Source organism: Erpetoichthys calabaricus, chromosome 3, assembly GCF_900747795.2.
Source record: "Erpetoichthys calabaricus chromosome 3, fErpCal1.3, whole genome shotgun sequence".
NCBI classification, from domain to species: domain Eukaryota; kingdom Metazoa; phylum Chordata; class Cladistia; order Polypteriformes; family Polypteridae; genus Erpetoichthys; species Erpetoichthys calabaricus.
Genome location: NC_041396.2, coordinates 3,413,796 through 3,430,084, shown reverse-complemented (window position 1 = coordinate 3,430,084; position 16,289 = coordinate 3,413,796). Strand labels below are relative to the sequence as shown.

General features: G+C 44.2%; 1 protein-coding gene across 1 annotated transcript in view; it reads right to left on the bottom strand.

Annotated features, from left to right (window-relative positions):
* Positions 1-273: 273 nt before the first annotated feature.
* The window catches only part of LOC114647645 (L-gulonolactone oxidase-like), a 232,601-nt gene continuing 216,585 nt past the window's right edge, over positions 274-16,289 (bottom strand). Inside the window, exons 9-12 of the mRNA XM_051925415.1 lie at positions 12,440-12,589; positions 9,544-9,708; positions 3,313-3,403; positions 274-590 (exon numbers count right to left, since the gene is read on the bottom strand). Of these exons, the coding sequence (XP_051781375.1) occupies positions 462-590; positions 3,313-3,403; positions 9,544-9,708; positions 12,440-12,589 (535 nt within the window). The 3' untranslated portion in view covers positions 274-461. The remainder of the gene's footprint in view (positions 591-3,312; positions 3,404-9,543; positions 9,709-12,439; positions 12,590-16,289) is intronic.

Below are 16,289 nucleotides of genomic sequence, written 5' to 3'. Positions count from 1 at the left end.
CCTTTGGACGCCACCACCTTGGCATACGTCGGGTGTGTCAGGTCACCAGCAGTGTGGGCATTTGGAGGAAGCCACAATGGCAGAAGTGGGACAAGAAATCAGCAGTGTCAGTCAGATGTCAGCTTCACAAATGGACAGACACATCGCTTTGATTCACACAGCACTTCTTTATTGACGGATAAAGAGAAATCAAAACACGGCGGTGACTCCAAATGCCACAAGTCACAAGAGGAAGCCAACCTAAGAGGTGATATGGATGAAAGAAAGCCTGAGTGACCAAACTTTTAAACAATCAGCCGGGACACCCTGGAATGAGGGCCGACAGCCTCAGGCCCCCAAATTCAGCGGGATCAATGGAGGGGTCTGACCTTTGGATTTGCTTCACTTTGCACTTTGGTCAGACCCTTGTAAAAAAGAAAACGCCTGGCACTTTGGATAACTGCGGACATTTCTGTGCTCATTTAGAAGAACACTTTCTCCAGGTATGGATTGAGGAACATCCCCGCTGGATCGAGCGTCTCTCGGATGGAGCAGAACTTCTGGAAGCTCGGGTACATCCGCTGGAAATCTTCACGGGAACATCGGTGAGCCTGCGTGAGACAAATTGGGAGCAGTGAAGAAGGCTGGAAAATGGGAAAGATGGGCAAGGAGACGGGATTGTGATGAGAATGAGGAGTTCTAGAAGACCAAAATGTGTTCAGCAACTGAGCAACAGAAAGAAATGATTGGCAGGAAAGGCAGGCTGGCACTGCCCATTTTGTTATGCTCTGGCACACAAGCCTTTGGTAAAAAAGCAAACTGTCAAACACGCTTGCAGCAAGAGTGCCAGCGTCCTCCCCACCAGGCCTCTTTGGTTGGCAGCTTTGTCTGATAAAATGACCCCAAAGTGACAGCCCGGAGGTGGCAACTCAATGCACCATCTAGACACCTGATCAGGGACAGAGGGACCAAAATCTTTGGTCAACTAAAAGGTTAAGCTTGTGTGCCCCAATGGGAAAACGTCAACCCCCTCCTTTAAAGAAGCATTGCACACAGCTGATCGAGGGTCTTTTTATACACTCACTGCTCTTAACCTGCCCCACAGAGTACAGGGGTGTCCATCTCTGATCCTGGGGGGCTGCAGTGGCCGCAGGTCTTCATTCAAACCCATTTCCTAATCAGTGACCAGTTTTCACTCCTAATTAACTCCTTTTCCCTTCTCTGTTTCTGAATGGATTCTGTTCTTCAATAAATGGCAGCCAAACAGAACTGAGATGTGAAACGAGCCAAGAGATGAGCAGCCAAGTTGGGGCTTCAAAGGCCAACCAGGTTCTTAATGAGAAACCGATTCTTGCTGTTAATTCAACTCATTATTTAATTCCACAGCTTGTTGCTCCTCTCAATGGAGTCACAGATGGAAACAAACTCACAAGTGAGGAGAGTGTGTTGAGCAGAAGGAAAGAGGACTTCAAGAGGCTGATGAATGAAGAGAATGAGAGAGAGAGAAGGTTGGATGATGTGGAGATAGTGAATCAGGAAGTGCAACATATTAGCAAGGAGGAAGTAAGGACGGCGATGAAGAGGATGAAAAATGGAAAGGCTGTTGGTCCAGATGACATACCTGTGGAAGCATGGAAGTGTTTAGGAGAGATGGCAGTGGAGTTTTTAACCAGATTGTTTAATGGAATCTTGGAAAGTGAGAGGATGCCTGAGGAGTGGAGAAGAAGTGTACTGGTGGGCTGATATTTAAGAATAAGGGAGATGTGCAGGACTGAAGTAACTACAGGGGGATAAAATTGATGAGCCACAGCATGAAGTTATGAGAAAGAGTAGTGGAAGCTCAGATAAGAAGTGAGGTGATGATTAGTGAGCAGCAGGATGGTTTCATGCCAAGAAAGAGCACCACAGATGCGATGTTTGCTCTGAGGATGTTGATGGAGAAGTTTAGAGAAGGCCAGAAGAAGTTGCATTGCGTCTTTGTGGACTTGGAGAAAGCAAATGACAGGGTGACTGAGAGGAGCTGTGGTATTGTATGAGGAAGTCGGGAGTGGCAGAGAAGTATGTAAGAGTTGTACAGATATGTACGAGGGAAGTGTGACCGTGGTGAGGTCTGCAGTAGGAGTGACGGAGGGGGGATTACATCAGGGATCGGCTCTGAGCCATTTCTAATTTACAATGGTGATGGACAGGTTGACAGAGGAGATTAGATAGGAGTCCCTGTGGACTGTAATGTTTGCTGACGACATTGTGATCTGTAGCGATAGTAAGGAGCAGGGTGAGGAGACCCTGGAGAGATGGAGATATGAGAGGAGAGGAATGAAGGTCAGTAGGACCACCAAGACAGAATGCATGTGTGTAAATGAGAGGGAGGTCAGTAGAATGGTGAGGATGAGGGGAGTAGAGTTGGTGAAGGTGGATGAGTTTAAATACTTGGGATCAACAGTACAGAGTAATGGGGATTGTGGAAGAGAAGTGAAAAAGAGAGTGCAGGCAGGGTGGAGTGGGTGGAGAAGAGTGTCAGGAGTGATTTGTGACAGATGGGTATCAGCAAGAGTGAAAGGGATGGTCAACAGGACAGTAGTGAGACCAGCTATGTTATATGGACTGGAGATGGTGGCACTGACCAGAAAGTAGGAGACAGAGCTGGAGGTGGCAGAGTTAAAGATGCTAAGATTTGCATTGAGTGTGACGAGGATGGACAGGATTAGAAATGAGGACATTAGAGGTTCAGCTCAGTTTGGACGGTTAGGAGACAAAGTCAGAGAGGCGAGATGGTGTTGATTTGGACATGAGCAGAGGAGAGATGCTGGGTATATTGGGAGAAGGATGCTAAGGATAGAGCTGCCAGATAAGAGGAAAACAGGAAGGCCTAATTGAAGGTTTATGGATGTGGTGAGAGAGGACATGCAGGTGATGGGTGTGACAGACCAAGATGATGAGGACAGAAAGATATGGAAAAAGATCATCCACTGTGGCAAACCCTAATGGGAGCAGCCAAAATAATAATAATAAGAAATTTGCAAACCTTTCTGAAAATGTGTTTTCACTTTGTCATGCTCTGTGGTACTTCATGCTCACCTGCTACATCTGTTTTAGTTCCTGATCTTCTTCGACGTTTCTGCGTCGACTCCTCCTCTGGCCTGACTGATATTCTTAAAACATGTTCACCTCACTCTAGAGACAGTGGGCAACTTTTATAAAAGAGTGAACCGGCCGTGACGCTCAACAAGAATCTCTGAGATGGGCTTCAACCCCCACCCCCCATACTCACCACAGAGCACAGGGGCACTACAAGTGAACAAAACAACAGACATGGCTGGCAGATGGTTTTACCTTTGCCCAGTGTGGTCTTCCCCCAACCTTCTTCATGATGTCTTCATAGGCGCTCCAGTATTCATCCCGCTGGACGTCCTTTCCATACGGCCTGTGAGAGCAAAAACCCAAAGGTTAGGACGCTCTGTCTCTTTGGTCTGACTGCTTTCTTAATAATCTGCACACCGTCAGTCATACCATGGTCAGCAGTTTGTGAACCCATTTGGCGGGTATCATTTTTTAATTTTTACAGCACTGTGAGCACTGCTTTTAATCTTGTGGGATTATTTTTGGGTATAATAGACAATGCCGGTTATTGATGCCGTGCTACACCGCGTCTAGAGATGATTAGTTACACAAAACTGGCCTAACGGATGTGGCATTTGACTTTGGTGCCCACCGTCTCCTGCACTCACCTCTACGTAATGATGTTGGACAAAATCACACTTAACACTGGACTTTCCAAAGTTTACGAAAAACCTTGTAAATCCGGCCCACCTTAAATCCACTCGCACCTTTCCATCAGCGTCTTTTGTCTTGTAAACATGTCGATAAGCCCAAGCAGCAAGCAGCCTGCTATCACATCCTCCCACCGCCACAGAAACGGCAAAAACCTCTCCCAGCTCAAGCCTTGTTTATCAGGGAGTCAGGTACCTAATAGGCTAAAAAATATCTCGTTATTTTGAACACAGGCGGCACGGTGGCGCAGTGGGTAGCGCTGCTGCCTCGCAGTTAGGAGACCCGGGTTCGCTTCCCGGGTCCTCCCTGCGTGGAGTTTGCATGATCTCCCCGTGTCTGTGTGGGTTTCCTCCGGGCGCTCCGGTTTCCTCCCACAGTCCAAAGACATGCAGGTTAGGTGGATTGGCGATTCTAAATTGGCCCTAGTGTGTGCTTGGTGTGTGGGTGTGTTTGTGTGTGTCCTGCAGTGGGTTGGCACCCTGCCCAGGATTGGTTCCTGCCTTGTGCCCTGTGTTGGCTGGGATTGGCTCCAGCAGACCCCTGTGACCCTGTGTTCGGATTCAGCTGCTTGGAAAATGGATGGATGGATGGATTTTGAACACATGCATTTCACGTGTGTTTCGTGTCTACAACGATCTATGTAACTGTAGCATGACAGGAAATGCAAGAAATGTTGAACAAATAAATAAAAAGACAAGAGTTTAGATCTGGATGGTGTATGTGCCCAAAAAAAGAAGTCTGACTGCTTTCTCGTACTGAAGTGTCTGCAGGCATTTTTCGTGGCATTACACGCATGCCCGTGTCGATCAAACTGAGGAAGCTCTGCAGTCTACTTGTGACTTTACGCTGTAGGAAGATAAGTAAATAAATCAAGGTAAATAACATTTGATCTGGCTTTTATATAAGTAACATATAAATGTTTCTTATATAAAGACCATCACAAACAGGAGTTTGCACGATACGTTGGCGAGCTCTGTAAGCCGTGCTGCTTTGTTGGAGGACAGGTGTGGGGCAGACTGACTGGCAGGTGAGAAAGAAAAAAACATTATTAACTGTAATGATTATAAGTATTTAACTCACAATACCAAGGACTGTATTTTGTATTAATTCATGCTGCAGAGAGCTATATGATTTTTACTTCTATATTATTTGTTCTTCATTTAGGTAGAAAAAGAATTAACCTTGTGCACAGAATTATGAGAATGGCTTGCATTCTTTTATGAGAAAATGCTGACCTCTTGGGATTAATAAAGTATCTATCTATCTATCTATCTATCTATCTATCTATCTATCTATCTATCTATCTATCTATCTATCTATCTATCTATCTATCTATCTATCTATCTATCTATCTATCTATCTATCTATCTATCTATCTATTAACAGAACACCCTGTGATATTATAAACCAGTTGTGATTGTTTTCTGAATTCTTGCTTAAAACTATAAGAAACATATCACTTATCCTCTTTAATAAAACCCCTGTGTGTGTGTCTTCTGGTGAAGTGCTCATGCGCAGGGCACGGTGCGATGCTTCAAAGGCCGCCTGACGCGTCACACAAGACAGAGAGGGCGGGACCTATAAAATATCGCGCGGACGATCCAATCGGATTTCTGGAAATGAGGTAAAACAAATGGCACGAAAAATCCAATCGGGTACTGAGACGTGGAGACCAGCTTCCCCAAAGAGGTGGGATTAGTGTTTGTTGTTGTGCAAGTGTTCACTCTGAGGATGTCAGATTTGCGGTTAAGAAACCTGGCCCAGTAAAGTGTAAAGTGTCAGTCGTCGAAGGGGTTTTCCTAAATATACGAATAATCATGATATTACAATAGGATGACTTTTAAAAGTAGATTTATTTTTGCGCACATAAAATTCGTTGCTGGGGAGACACCACACATATAATAATCAGCTGCACGCCAGCACAGATTAAAATACTTGCTGGGGAACTGCACAGTACCTACTGGAGAGACGTCACAGGCACGATTATCAACTACACGCCGCACATTACATCAGTTTATCTATCTATCTATCTATCTATCTATCTATCTATCTATCTATCTATCTATCTATCTATCTATCTATCTATCTATCTATCTATCTATCTATCTATCTATCTACAGCCACATACAAGCCAGTATTACTGTAACAGAAAATATTACGTACGTACAAGCCTATATTACTGTGACTATCTACTAACAACATGCCACCCAAAAAAAGATAATGAGCGTCAGAAAAATGCTAAAAGAGAAAGACTCAGAAGAGCAAATAGATTTATAGAAGAACAGGAAAATGAGCGTAAAGAAAATTCTCAGAGAGAATGCACTACTGTTCTAGCGCCCATTATTGTAACAGGCTTAATATCTAGTGGTTTAATAAATAAATAAGGATTTATTAATCTAAACAAACAAAATCTAATGAAGATATTAAAGCTATAAGAATGTAATTTCTTTATAACTACTGTACTGAACTATAAGAAACTGCTTTAAACTGCTGTTGTGTGTGTGAGCTGATAAGGGCGTATTTCTTAGGAATGTGAGTGCCCTGATGACTCTTTATTTTGTTATGCACTCCTGTACGTAATAAATCAGGATGTAAACATAACTTACAGTAATTTATGTATGACTAGGGAATCCATCCAAACTTCTGTAATTCCCGGGGAAGTGGGAACAGCCAAGCTCACATATATAGCATGTAAAAGTGCAAAAACAATCAAGAAATAACAGAGTTATAGTTGAAAATAACGAAGGTGGCGCCATTGCTGTAGCTTACACTTCATCTGACAACAGCTTTGAACAGCAACTTGAAATCACAATGCGTCAGTCTGTTGCATCCGCATTATCTGTGCCAAGAAACTTCACAGAATGATGACAAGAAACTGGATGCATCAGTAAAAGCTGAAATGGCGGTGTTTCAGCACAACGGAAAGCGCGGGTGTTGTTCAGAACAAGTGTATCAGTATCTGATGATTGTGCCGCCTACTTCAGTAGAGGAAGAGCGTGCTTTCTCAGCGGCTGGCGTACTTCTGCATGAAGGTGCACTCTAGCCTGGACGACCACACGATGGACACGTTAATAATAATAATTCATTACATTTATAAGCGGTTTTCTCAGTACTCAAAGCACCATCCACACAGGGAGGAACCGGGAAGCGAACCCACACTCTTCTTACTGCAAAGCAGCGGCTCTATCACTGCGCCACCTGTGAGGACGTTGTGCTTTCTATGCTCTTATTACCACAACTAAAGATACACGTACTTATAAGACAGCATGAATAGCTTGTAGATAAGGGTTAGTCTTTTATTTGTGTCAACATATTGCAGTAGTTTTATTAAAAATAAGTGCCGGTTGTTCTAAAACCGTTCACATGTGAGATGCCCGTGCACTGTGTCATCCCTGGGAGCCCGGGAATGAAATGCGGGATTCCCGAATTCCTGGGAACGGATAAAACCGTCCGGGAATGGATTCCCTATGTATGACCTCAAAATGAACTGCCATGTTTTTCTCTCTTTGGTTAATGAATGTTAAGTAATAAAAAGAGAGGATTTCTTTCTTGGGCGGCACGGTGGCGCAGTGGGTAGCGCTGCTGCCTCGCAGTTAGGAGATCTGGGGACCTGGGTTCGATTCCCGGGTCCTCCCTGCGTGGAGTTTGCATGTTCTCCCAGTGTCTGCGTGGGTTTCCTCCGGGCGCTCCGGTTTCCTCCCACAGTCCAAAGACATGCAGGTTAGGTGGATTGGCGATTCTAAATTGGCCCTAGTGTGTGGTGGGTGTGTTTGTGTGTGTGTCCTGCGGTGGGTTGGCACCCTGCCCGCAATTGGTTCCTGCCTTGTGCCCTGTGTTGGCTGGGATTGGCTCCAGCAGACCCCCGTGACCCTGTGTTCGGATTCAGCGGGTTGGAAAATGGATGGATTTCTTTCTTTTAGGCAGGTGGTCTGATCTGACCAGTCAGTGGCACTGACCTGGGGGGTTCTGCAGTTTCTTTGACTCACCAAGAATACAGAAATTGCTTTTTACTTTAAATTGGTGTTTGTCTTCCGTTGTTTCCGACTTTCTGCGTCCACACAGATGACGCCGGACCTCGTCCAGCATCCCAGCGGTGCCAACTTTCGCCTTTACGCCTGGTGCAGCTGCGTTGTTCTTATATGTGAGTGGACGTTTCTTGTGGAGAGGGCTTCTGTTCTCTTTCTCCGATCCGAGTTCACCTCTGTTGTAGTTCGTCTTAATTTGAAAACTAACAGTGTCAGATCGGGGCGAGCGTGAACGGGACTGAGAGAATAAAACTGAATAAAAACGAAAAATGGCAACCTTTACAAGTCCCATACATCTACACCGGCTGTTACAGACTCAAATCAAATGTATGTTTCTATTGTATAATAGCAAGAAAAAGGGAAGCTCACTACGTAAAACGTTTATTTTGAGACGCGGGGAGGCTCAAACCGGCGACCCTTTGAATAGGAGTCAGCATCTCTTACTGCTGTACTACCAAAGAAGTCGCTACAATGAACCACACTAAATTTCTTTTTCTCCAGTTATATTCTTGAATAAAAGCGCACTTGTTCTGTTATACTTATACCTTTTGTGAACCTTCACACTTTATACACTTCATGTCGAAATGTTGTCGTTAGTACTAAAACATAGAAAACGTTTGTCTTTTAGGTATGTGTTCAACATTTCTGACACACTACACTTACGTAGATCTTTGTGGACCCGGAGCACACCTGAACTGCATGTGTTCCAAATAACGAGATATTTTTTAGCCTGTTATGTACCGGACTCCCTGATAGACAAGGCTTCAGTTGGGAGAGGTGTTTGCAGTTTCTGTGGCGGTGGGAGGACAGGATGGCAGGCTGCTTGCTGCTTGGGCTCATCGACATGTTTACAAGACAAAAGACGCTGAATGGAGAGGTGCGAAGGGATTTAAGGTGGGACGGATTTACGAGTTTTTCCGTAAGCTTTGGTAATTCTAGTGTTAAAAGGATCAGAATCAAACTTTGCATTGCAAGAAAACATTATTTGTCATAAAAGATTTGCATATGGGAGCCCACTTGATGGGAACAATTTGTTTAATTGCAGTGTGGGCACTCCTATTACGTCTGATTATATTTTCAGGTATAATGAGCATTGCCAATTTTCAATGCCCTGCAGCACCATAGCCAGGAATGGGTAGTTACACAAAGCTATCTAAAACAGGCCTGGCATGTGACTTTGGTGGCACACCCTCCTGTGCTCATCAGAATGTAGTGATGTTGGTGAAGGTCACAGTTATCACCTTAACAGGATCAGAACAGTGCCACCTGCAGTTCAAACTGTGCATTGCAAGGCATTACCATTTATCTTCGGTGTTCTGTAGCCAAGCCTGGCTACCCCTGCCCAGAGATGATTAGCTGACCTAATAGACTTGGTCCTCAAGTCTGGTGCCACCACTCTGCTTTGCCAGGAGTTCCTGCCTACACTAAATGATCTGCACATGGGAGCTCACTTAGTGGGCATAATGTTAAGTTTTATTACAATGTGGGCACTCCTATTATGTCTGATTGTACTTTTAGGTATAATGGGCATTGCCAGTTTTCAATGCCCTGCTGCACCATGCCCAGGTGTTATTACTTGCACATAGCTATCTTAATGGACTAAGTGCTTCAGTTTGGTGGCACACACCCCCTGTGCCCATCTGTATGTAATGATGTTGGGTAAGATGACAGTTCTCACCTTCCTTTGCTCAGAACAGACTCTGCCCTGCAAGGCAATACCTGACCCAGAGATATTTAGCTAGCCTAACGGACTGGTGCCACCACTCACCTGTACATGATGATGTTCATATAGCAGCTGTCTCTCTGGTAACATGGGCTCAAGAGGATGGCGTCCGCCTGGGTGAAGCGCACCTCCACGGGGTAGTGGGCGACTACTGCTGGGTTCCCCTCCAACCAGGACTTGAGCTGCAGGAGGGCCTCCTTCGTCTGGCCTCTGAAATGTGCAAAGGTGCAGTGCGATTAAAACCACTCAGGGCACTTCATGGACGAGGCGACGTAGCGAGTGGATTAATCAGGGGGTTCAAGTCTCCATCTTCATCTGCAAAGCTCAATGAGCACACATGTCAACAAACAAGAAGACAGCCCTGATGTCTGACCGGAACTCAGGCCATTGGACCACACTGGAGACCCAGAGATGACAGCTTGGGACAAATGAGGTCAACTAACAAGCAGGCAACATCTGCACTAACGAGAATATTCTGGAGAATCCAGCTGTTTGTATTCACACTGGACAGAAAAGAACAAAGCAGGAAAAGCCGGAGAAGAAGTGAAATGTGCAAGTGTGTCCTCATTGTCACATCTACAGAGTCCAGTGACACTCTCTCTGACACCACCACGAGTGTGTGAGCCATCATGGCGGTGGTGCTGCTCAGTATGGTGGGGGGGCCGAGGGAGAGAGAGAGGGAGGGAGAGAAAGAGAGATAGAGAGGGATGGAGAGAGGGAAATAGAGAGAGAAAGAGAGAGGGAGAGAAAGACAGAGAGACAGAAAGAGAGGAGAGAAAGAGGAGAAAGATGGAGAGATGAAGAAAGAGAGTGAGAGAGATGGAGGGAGAGAGAGTGAGTGAGTCAGAAAGAGAGGAGGAAAGAGGAAGAGAGTGAGTGAGAGAAAGAGAGAGGAAGGGAGAGAAAGAGAGAGAGAGGGATGGAGAGAGAGAGGGAAAGAGAGAAAGTGAGAGAGAGAGGGAGAGGGGAGAGAGAGAGAGAAATAGAGGGAGAAAAAGAGAGAGAAAGAGAGAGTGAGTGAGTGCAGACTCAGAGAAAGAGAGAGGGAGAGAGAGAGAGAAAGAGAGAGAGAAAGAGAGGGAAAGAGAGAGGGAGGGATGGAGAGAAAGAGGGGGAAAGAGAGAGAGAGGGATGGATAGAGAGAGAGAGGGAAAGAGAGAGGGAGAGAGAGGGAGGGAAAGAGAGAGAAGGAGAGAAAGAGAGGGAAAGAGAGAGGGAGAGAGGGAGACAGAGAGAAAAAGAAAGAGAGGAGAGAAAGAGGAGAAAGAGGGAGAGATGAAGAAAGAGAGTGAGAGAGATGGAGGGAGAGAGAGTGAGTGAGTGAGAAAGAGAGGAGGAAAGGAAGAGAGTGAGTGAGTGAGAGAAAGAGAGAGGGAGGGATGGAGAGAGAGAGAGAGGGAAAGAGAGAGAGAGAAAGAGATGGAATGAGAGAGGGAGGGAGAGAAAGAGAGAGAAAGAGAGGGAAAGAGAGAGAGGGATGGACAGAAAGAGAGAGAGAGGGATGGATAGAGAAAGAGGGAAGGAGAGAGGGAGGGAGAGAGAGGGAAAGAGAGAGAGAGAAAGAGAGAGAGGGAGAGAGAAATAGAAGGAGAAAAAGAGAGAGAGTGAGTGCAGACTCAGAGAGAGAGAAAGAGAGAGGGAGAGAGAGAAAGAGGAGAAAGAGGGAGAGATAAAGAAAGAGAGTGAGAGAGATGGAGGGAGAGAGAGAGAGAGGGGGAAAAGAAAGAGAGAGAGGGAGGCAGAGATAGAGGGAAAGAGAGAAAGAGAGGAGAAAGAAAGAGAGGGAGATAAAGAGAGAGAGGGAAGGAGAGAGAAAGAGTCACAGCTGACATCACTACAGAGAGACAGATATAAATATTTAATAAATAGATTTTAAAGGCACTATATAAGACACTATGACTATAGACAGAGAGGTTTGAAAGGCACTACTAAAGAAACTGATATGAAAAGCAGTATACAGAATGATGGAAACAGATTTGAAAGTCCTTAAACAAGAGATATCAAAGGCACAATTTGATACATAGCTAGATTTGAAAGTCACCGGCTGGGATTGGCTCCAGCAGACCCCCATGACCCTGTGTTAAGATATAGCGGGTTGGATAATGGATGGACGGATGGATAACAGACAGGTAGAGAGATCTGAAAGCTACTAAATAATAAAACAGATATGAAAGGCACTGTATAAAAAGTAGGGCAATAGATTTGAAAATTCCTGTACAAGAGATTTGAAAGGAACTACGTCATACATAGATATGTTGGAAAGGCACTATATAAAAGAAGAGAAAATAGAAATGAAATGTGTAACAGATTGATAGATTTGAAAGGCACTATATAATACATCACTAGATATGAAAAGTAAAATGTAAAAGGATAGGAAATGGATTTGAAAGGCTCTGTGTAGTAGACAGATTGATGTGAAAGGCGCTATACAACAGGCAGACTCAACTCAATGGTTAACGTGGCTCTTCTCTCGTCAGACTCTAAGCCCCCCACGGCTCTCTGACTGCTCTTTTCTTGTTTGATATTTTTTGTGTCTTGGTGTCACTCCAGCCTTGTCCTCTCTGCTGTCTGGTCAGGCTCTGGAGGATGAGGAGGATTCAATAATGAATGGATGGCTGGATTACACTTCATGAGCTTTTCCAGCCACGAGTCATTTGTGGAGTCCAGAGTGGGGCTCTGCTTTGAGGGTCTCCAGTGTAGGGATTTGTGACAACGTGAAGTCAGGTGTTTTAAAGCTTTGTAATGATCTCGTTCCCCACCTGCCATAGCGTCTACCTGCTGAGCTTCATGGCTGAGTGTCTGATGACTGCACGTGGTATGTGTTGCTAGTCAGGTGACAGAAGACTAAGTGAGACTTGCCGAGTGGCAGAGCTGACCATTAGTGGTCACGCCAGCCCAGTCCTCAGAGAGCCCATTGGCACCCCCAATGCCCCCAACTCACATGGGTATGGACCAGTCCTGGACGTGCTGCTTGAAGAGACATTCGTACGTGAAGATCTTGTCACTGCGGTCCACGCGGCTCACTCGGTCGCTGAAGAGAAGTTTGAAGAAGGTCCAGTTGATCCAAGGAAGCAGACGTGGCAGGAATGTGCTGGAAAAGGGAGAGCAGAAGGGAAAGGTCAGTGTGGGATCACTGGGGTTTAGGGGGCAGGACAACTTCAATGGGAGGTCTACAATTTAGGTGGGATATAAACAGGGAGGTCAGCTTTGAAGTTCCTGGGGTGACGATGTCCGTCAGAGATGACAACAATCAGCTCTGCTCTTTAGTACGCCATCTTCATTTTTTCTTTCTTTACTGACTCATATTCTAACCAGTTATGGTGGAGCCTCTCCCAGCAGCAAAATGGGCAAAGCAGGAACCCACCCTGGACGTGGTGCTGCTCAGTCACAGACACAGCACACCCCACCACCCACCTGGGGAGTACGGGGGGGGGGGGGGGGGGTCGGTGGACGCCAGGTGAACACGGGGAGAAAACGCAAAGTCCAGACGGACCAACACTTGAGCTCAGTGTCCAGAGCCCCCCCAGCCCACCTCACATATAGAAGGTGTGAGTCTGTGGACACAGTCTGGGCGTCGTGAGTCCTGCTGCTCTTTCTGTTCTTAATTTACTGATAAAATGAAATGAAATTCTTAAAGGTGCGATTCTTCGAGAGTTTGGACTCTTAGGAAATGTCCACTGGGCCACCTGAAACTCACCTGAGGAGGTCAGAACTGACTGATTTGTGCTCCATATGTAAAGTAGGAAAAATGAATAAAATGATTAAAGTCCCCCGAATACGACGTGAGAAGATCTGGAGTAGCACTTAGAAAACACCGGAGATAACGGAGACTTCACAGTGAATGAGAGGGCTATGAAAGGCGCTATAAAATACAGACACGTAGTATGAGGAGAGAGCAGGAAACGTCACCCACACAAACTGGAGCTCACGGAGAACATCATATTGAAATAGACATTTGTGAAAGGCGCTATAAAACACACACATGTAGTATGTGGGGAGATTTGGAAATGTAATGACAGTAGAGCAGTAGAGTTACGTGAGAATGTCACACCAAATCTGAAAGCTATGAAAGGCACTAGAAAATACAAACTCGTACTGTGGAGCGAGATTTGGAAATGTGATTACAGAACACCCAATGGACCTGCTATCAGAAAAAAATGGAGTTAACTAAGAATGTAATGTTGAAATAGACAGGAATAAAGGCGCTATAAAAATTTGGAAATGTCACTTACACTGTGACACATACATACACAGGCAGAGGGATCATCCTACGTAAGGTAACACTGAGGTCTGCCGGACGGGGGGTACATTTTCTTCACAATATTTGTTTTCCTCCTTAGAGTGGAAGAAGACCAATCAGAAGACGCCTGACATCACTTCATCCTCAAGTCCCGCCTCTTCTGCTACTCGATCAAGTTTAAAAAGGACAAAGCCACGCCCTCTCAGCACGGTGTCATTTGATGGGCACCAACATTCTATCCTTCAGCGTGTTCAAGCCGACGGTGCTGTTGGGGGTCCTTCAAGTCTACTTGACTTTGTGCTTTCACTCGTTAAACGGAACACTGCAGGTCGCAGCCCCAGACCTTCATCTGAATATCTTATGTGTGTCCAAAACTAACTGGGAATGTCATATCTAAGTAGACAGATCTGAAAAGACGCTATAAAACACCTGTGTGACGTATGCAGGGAGACTACAGCACACCTGAAAAACCAACGGTCAGAAAACTGCACATAAAAAGATCAAAAGAAACGAATGGCACCATAAAATACATATGCGTAATATCTAAGGAGAGCTTAAAAATAGTGGAGCTAACTGAGAATGTTATACCAAAACAGAGATGAGAGGCACTATAAAACACAGATATGTACAGTATAGGGAGAGCTGGAAATGTCATTTGCAACACACCTGATAAAGATATCGGAGTTTACTGAGAATGTCACACAAAAATACAGACAGTAGATACAAACGAAAGGCACTATAAAATACAATTACGTTATATTTAAGGAGATCACAAATAAACAAAATAAATATGAAAGGCACTATATGATAGATAGATAGATAGAGTGAAAGGCACTATATAATAGATAGATAGATAGATAAATAGATAGATAGATTGATAGATAGATAGATAGAGTGAAAGGCACTATATAATAGATAGATAGATAGATAGATAGATAGAAAGGCACTATATGATAGATAGATAGATAGATAGATAGATAGATAGATAGATAGATAGATAGATAGATAGAGTGAAAGGCACTATATAATAGATAGATAGATAGATAGATAGATAGAAAGGCACTATATGATAGATAGATAGATAGATAGAGTGAAAGGCACTATATAATAGATAGATAGATAGAGTGAAAGGCACTATATGATAGATAGATAGATAGAGTGAAAGGCACTATATAATAGATAGATAGAGTGAAAGGCACTATATAATAGATAGATAGATAGATAGATTTTCCTCCTCCATCCTATGATGGACTGGCGCCCCCTGCAGGGCCGTTTCCTGCCTATCTCTGCAGCCTCCCCGGTCTCCGCGACGTAGTTTGAGATAAGTTGATGGTGAACTTATTTCAAAATGTTTAATTTCAAAGTACGTCCACTAGGTGTCAGTATAGCATAAGAAATCTTGAAAGCGACCTGAGCCGGGACTCCGATGAGCGCAGCCGCAGTGTGCGTTTGTGTATTTGTGTTTTTTTCCTTTTGATTTGTCGACGCTGCTTACGTTTGGATTTTAGGGAGAAACAATACATATGTTATTATTATACTTATCTGCATGGCGGCAGGCAGGTGTGTGTGTGTGTTGGAGTGTAGAAGTTTTCTCAGTTCTCTGGAAAACACACTGGGGGTTTTACAGACTGAGAGTCCGAGAAACCTAAGACGACAGCGGCAGACACGACGGGAGACACGACGTCTTGGTGATGCCCTTTAGAAAGAATCAGCCCACGAGTGAGACATGGGAGATGATACTGGGGGTCCGGACTGATCATTTTTTGCTATATAAAACACATCGTCTATCATAAAGAGTCTTGCGTGTCTGTGTACAGCACAATCTACTGTACCTTTGTGTAGCGACATTCCCAGGTATGCTAAAAAACTAGGCATACAGTTTATATTTTATAGTGCCTTTCAATCTGTCTATCTTTATATATTATTATTAATATCTATTTAGCTATTATTTAGCACCTTCTATATCTATCTATTTTATGTGCCTTTCTATCTATCTATCTATCTATCTATCTATCTATCTATCTATCTATCATATAGTACTTTGTTATATATATTTTTTCATCTACCTATCAATTATATATTGCATTGCAAGTCAGTGTATAAAATGATTTATTTTCTGTCTACCATCCATAAAGTGCCTTGCATGTCTATGTATTAAAGCAAATATTTTCTGTCTGCCAAAATGCTATTTGTTTCAAGGCATGAGCCTCGTGATGGGGCGTCCGCCACATTTGAGGCTCAGGGGTTCCTAATATTTTCAGTTTGAGGACCCAAAAAAGAAAATCAGTACCATATTGGGACCAAAGAAGCAGATTCTGATCCTAATGACAGTGGAGCTGCACATAAACAAACAACAATGGCCATTTAATGTTTCTTGTCAAGTGTCTCTGTCACGTGATTATTACTGAAAGATAAAACCGAAAGTAAACATACTGTTAATAAAACAATTGTCATTAAAATCAGGGAATGGATTTCCGTGGTCTAACACTGCCACCGTAACTGTTTAGAGTAAGATTGGGTAAATATGACAACAATAAATAAATAAATGGGT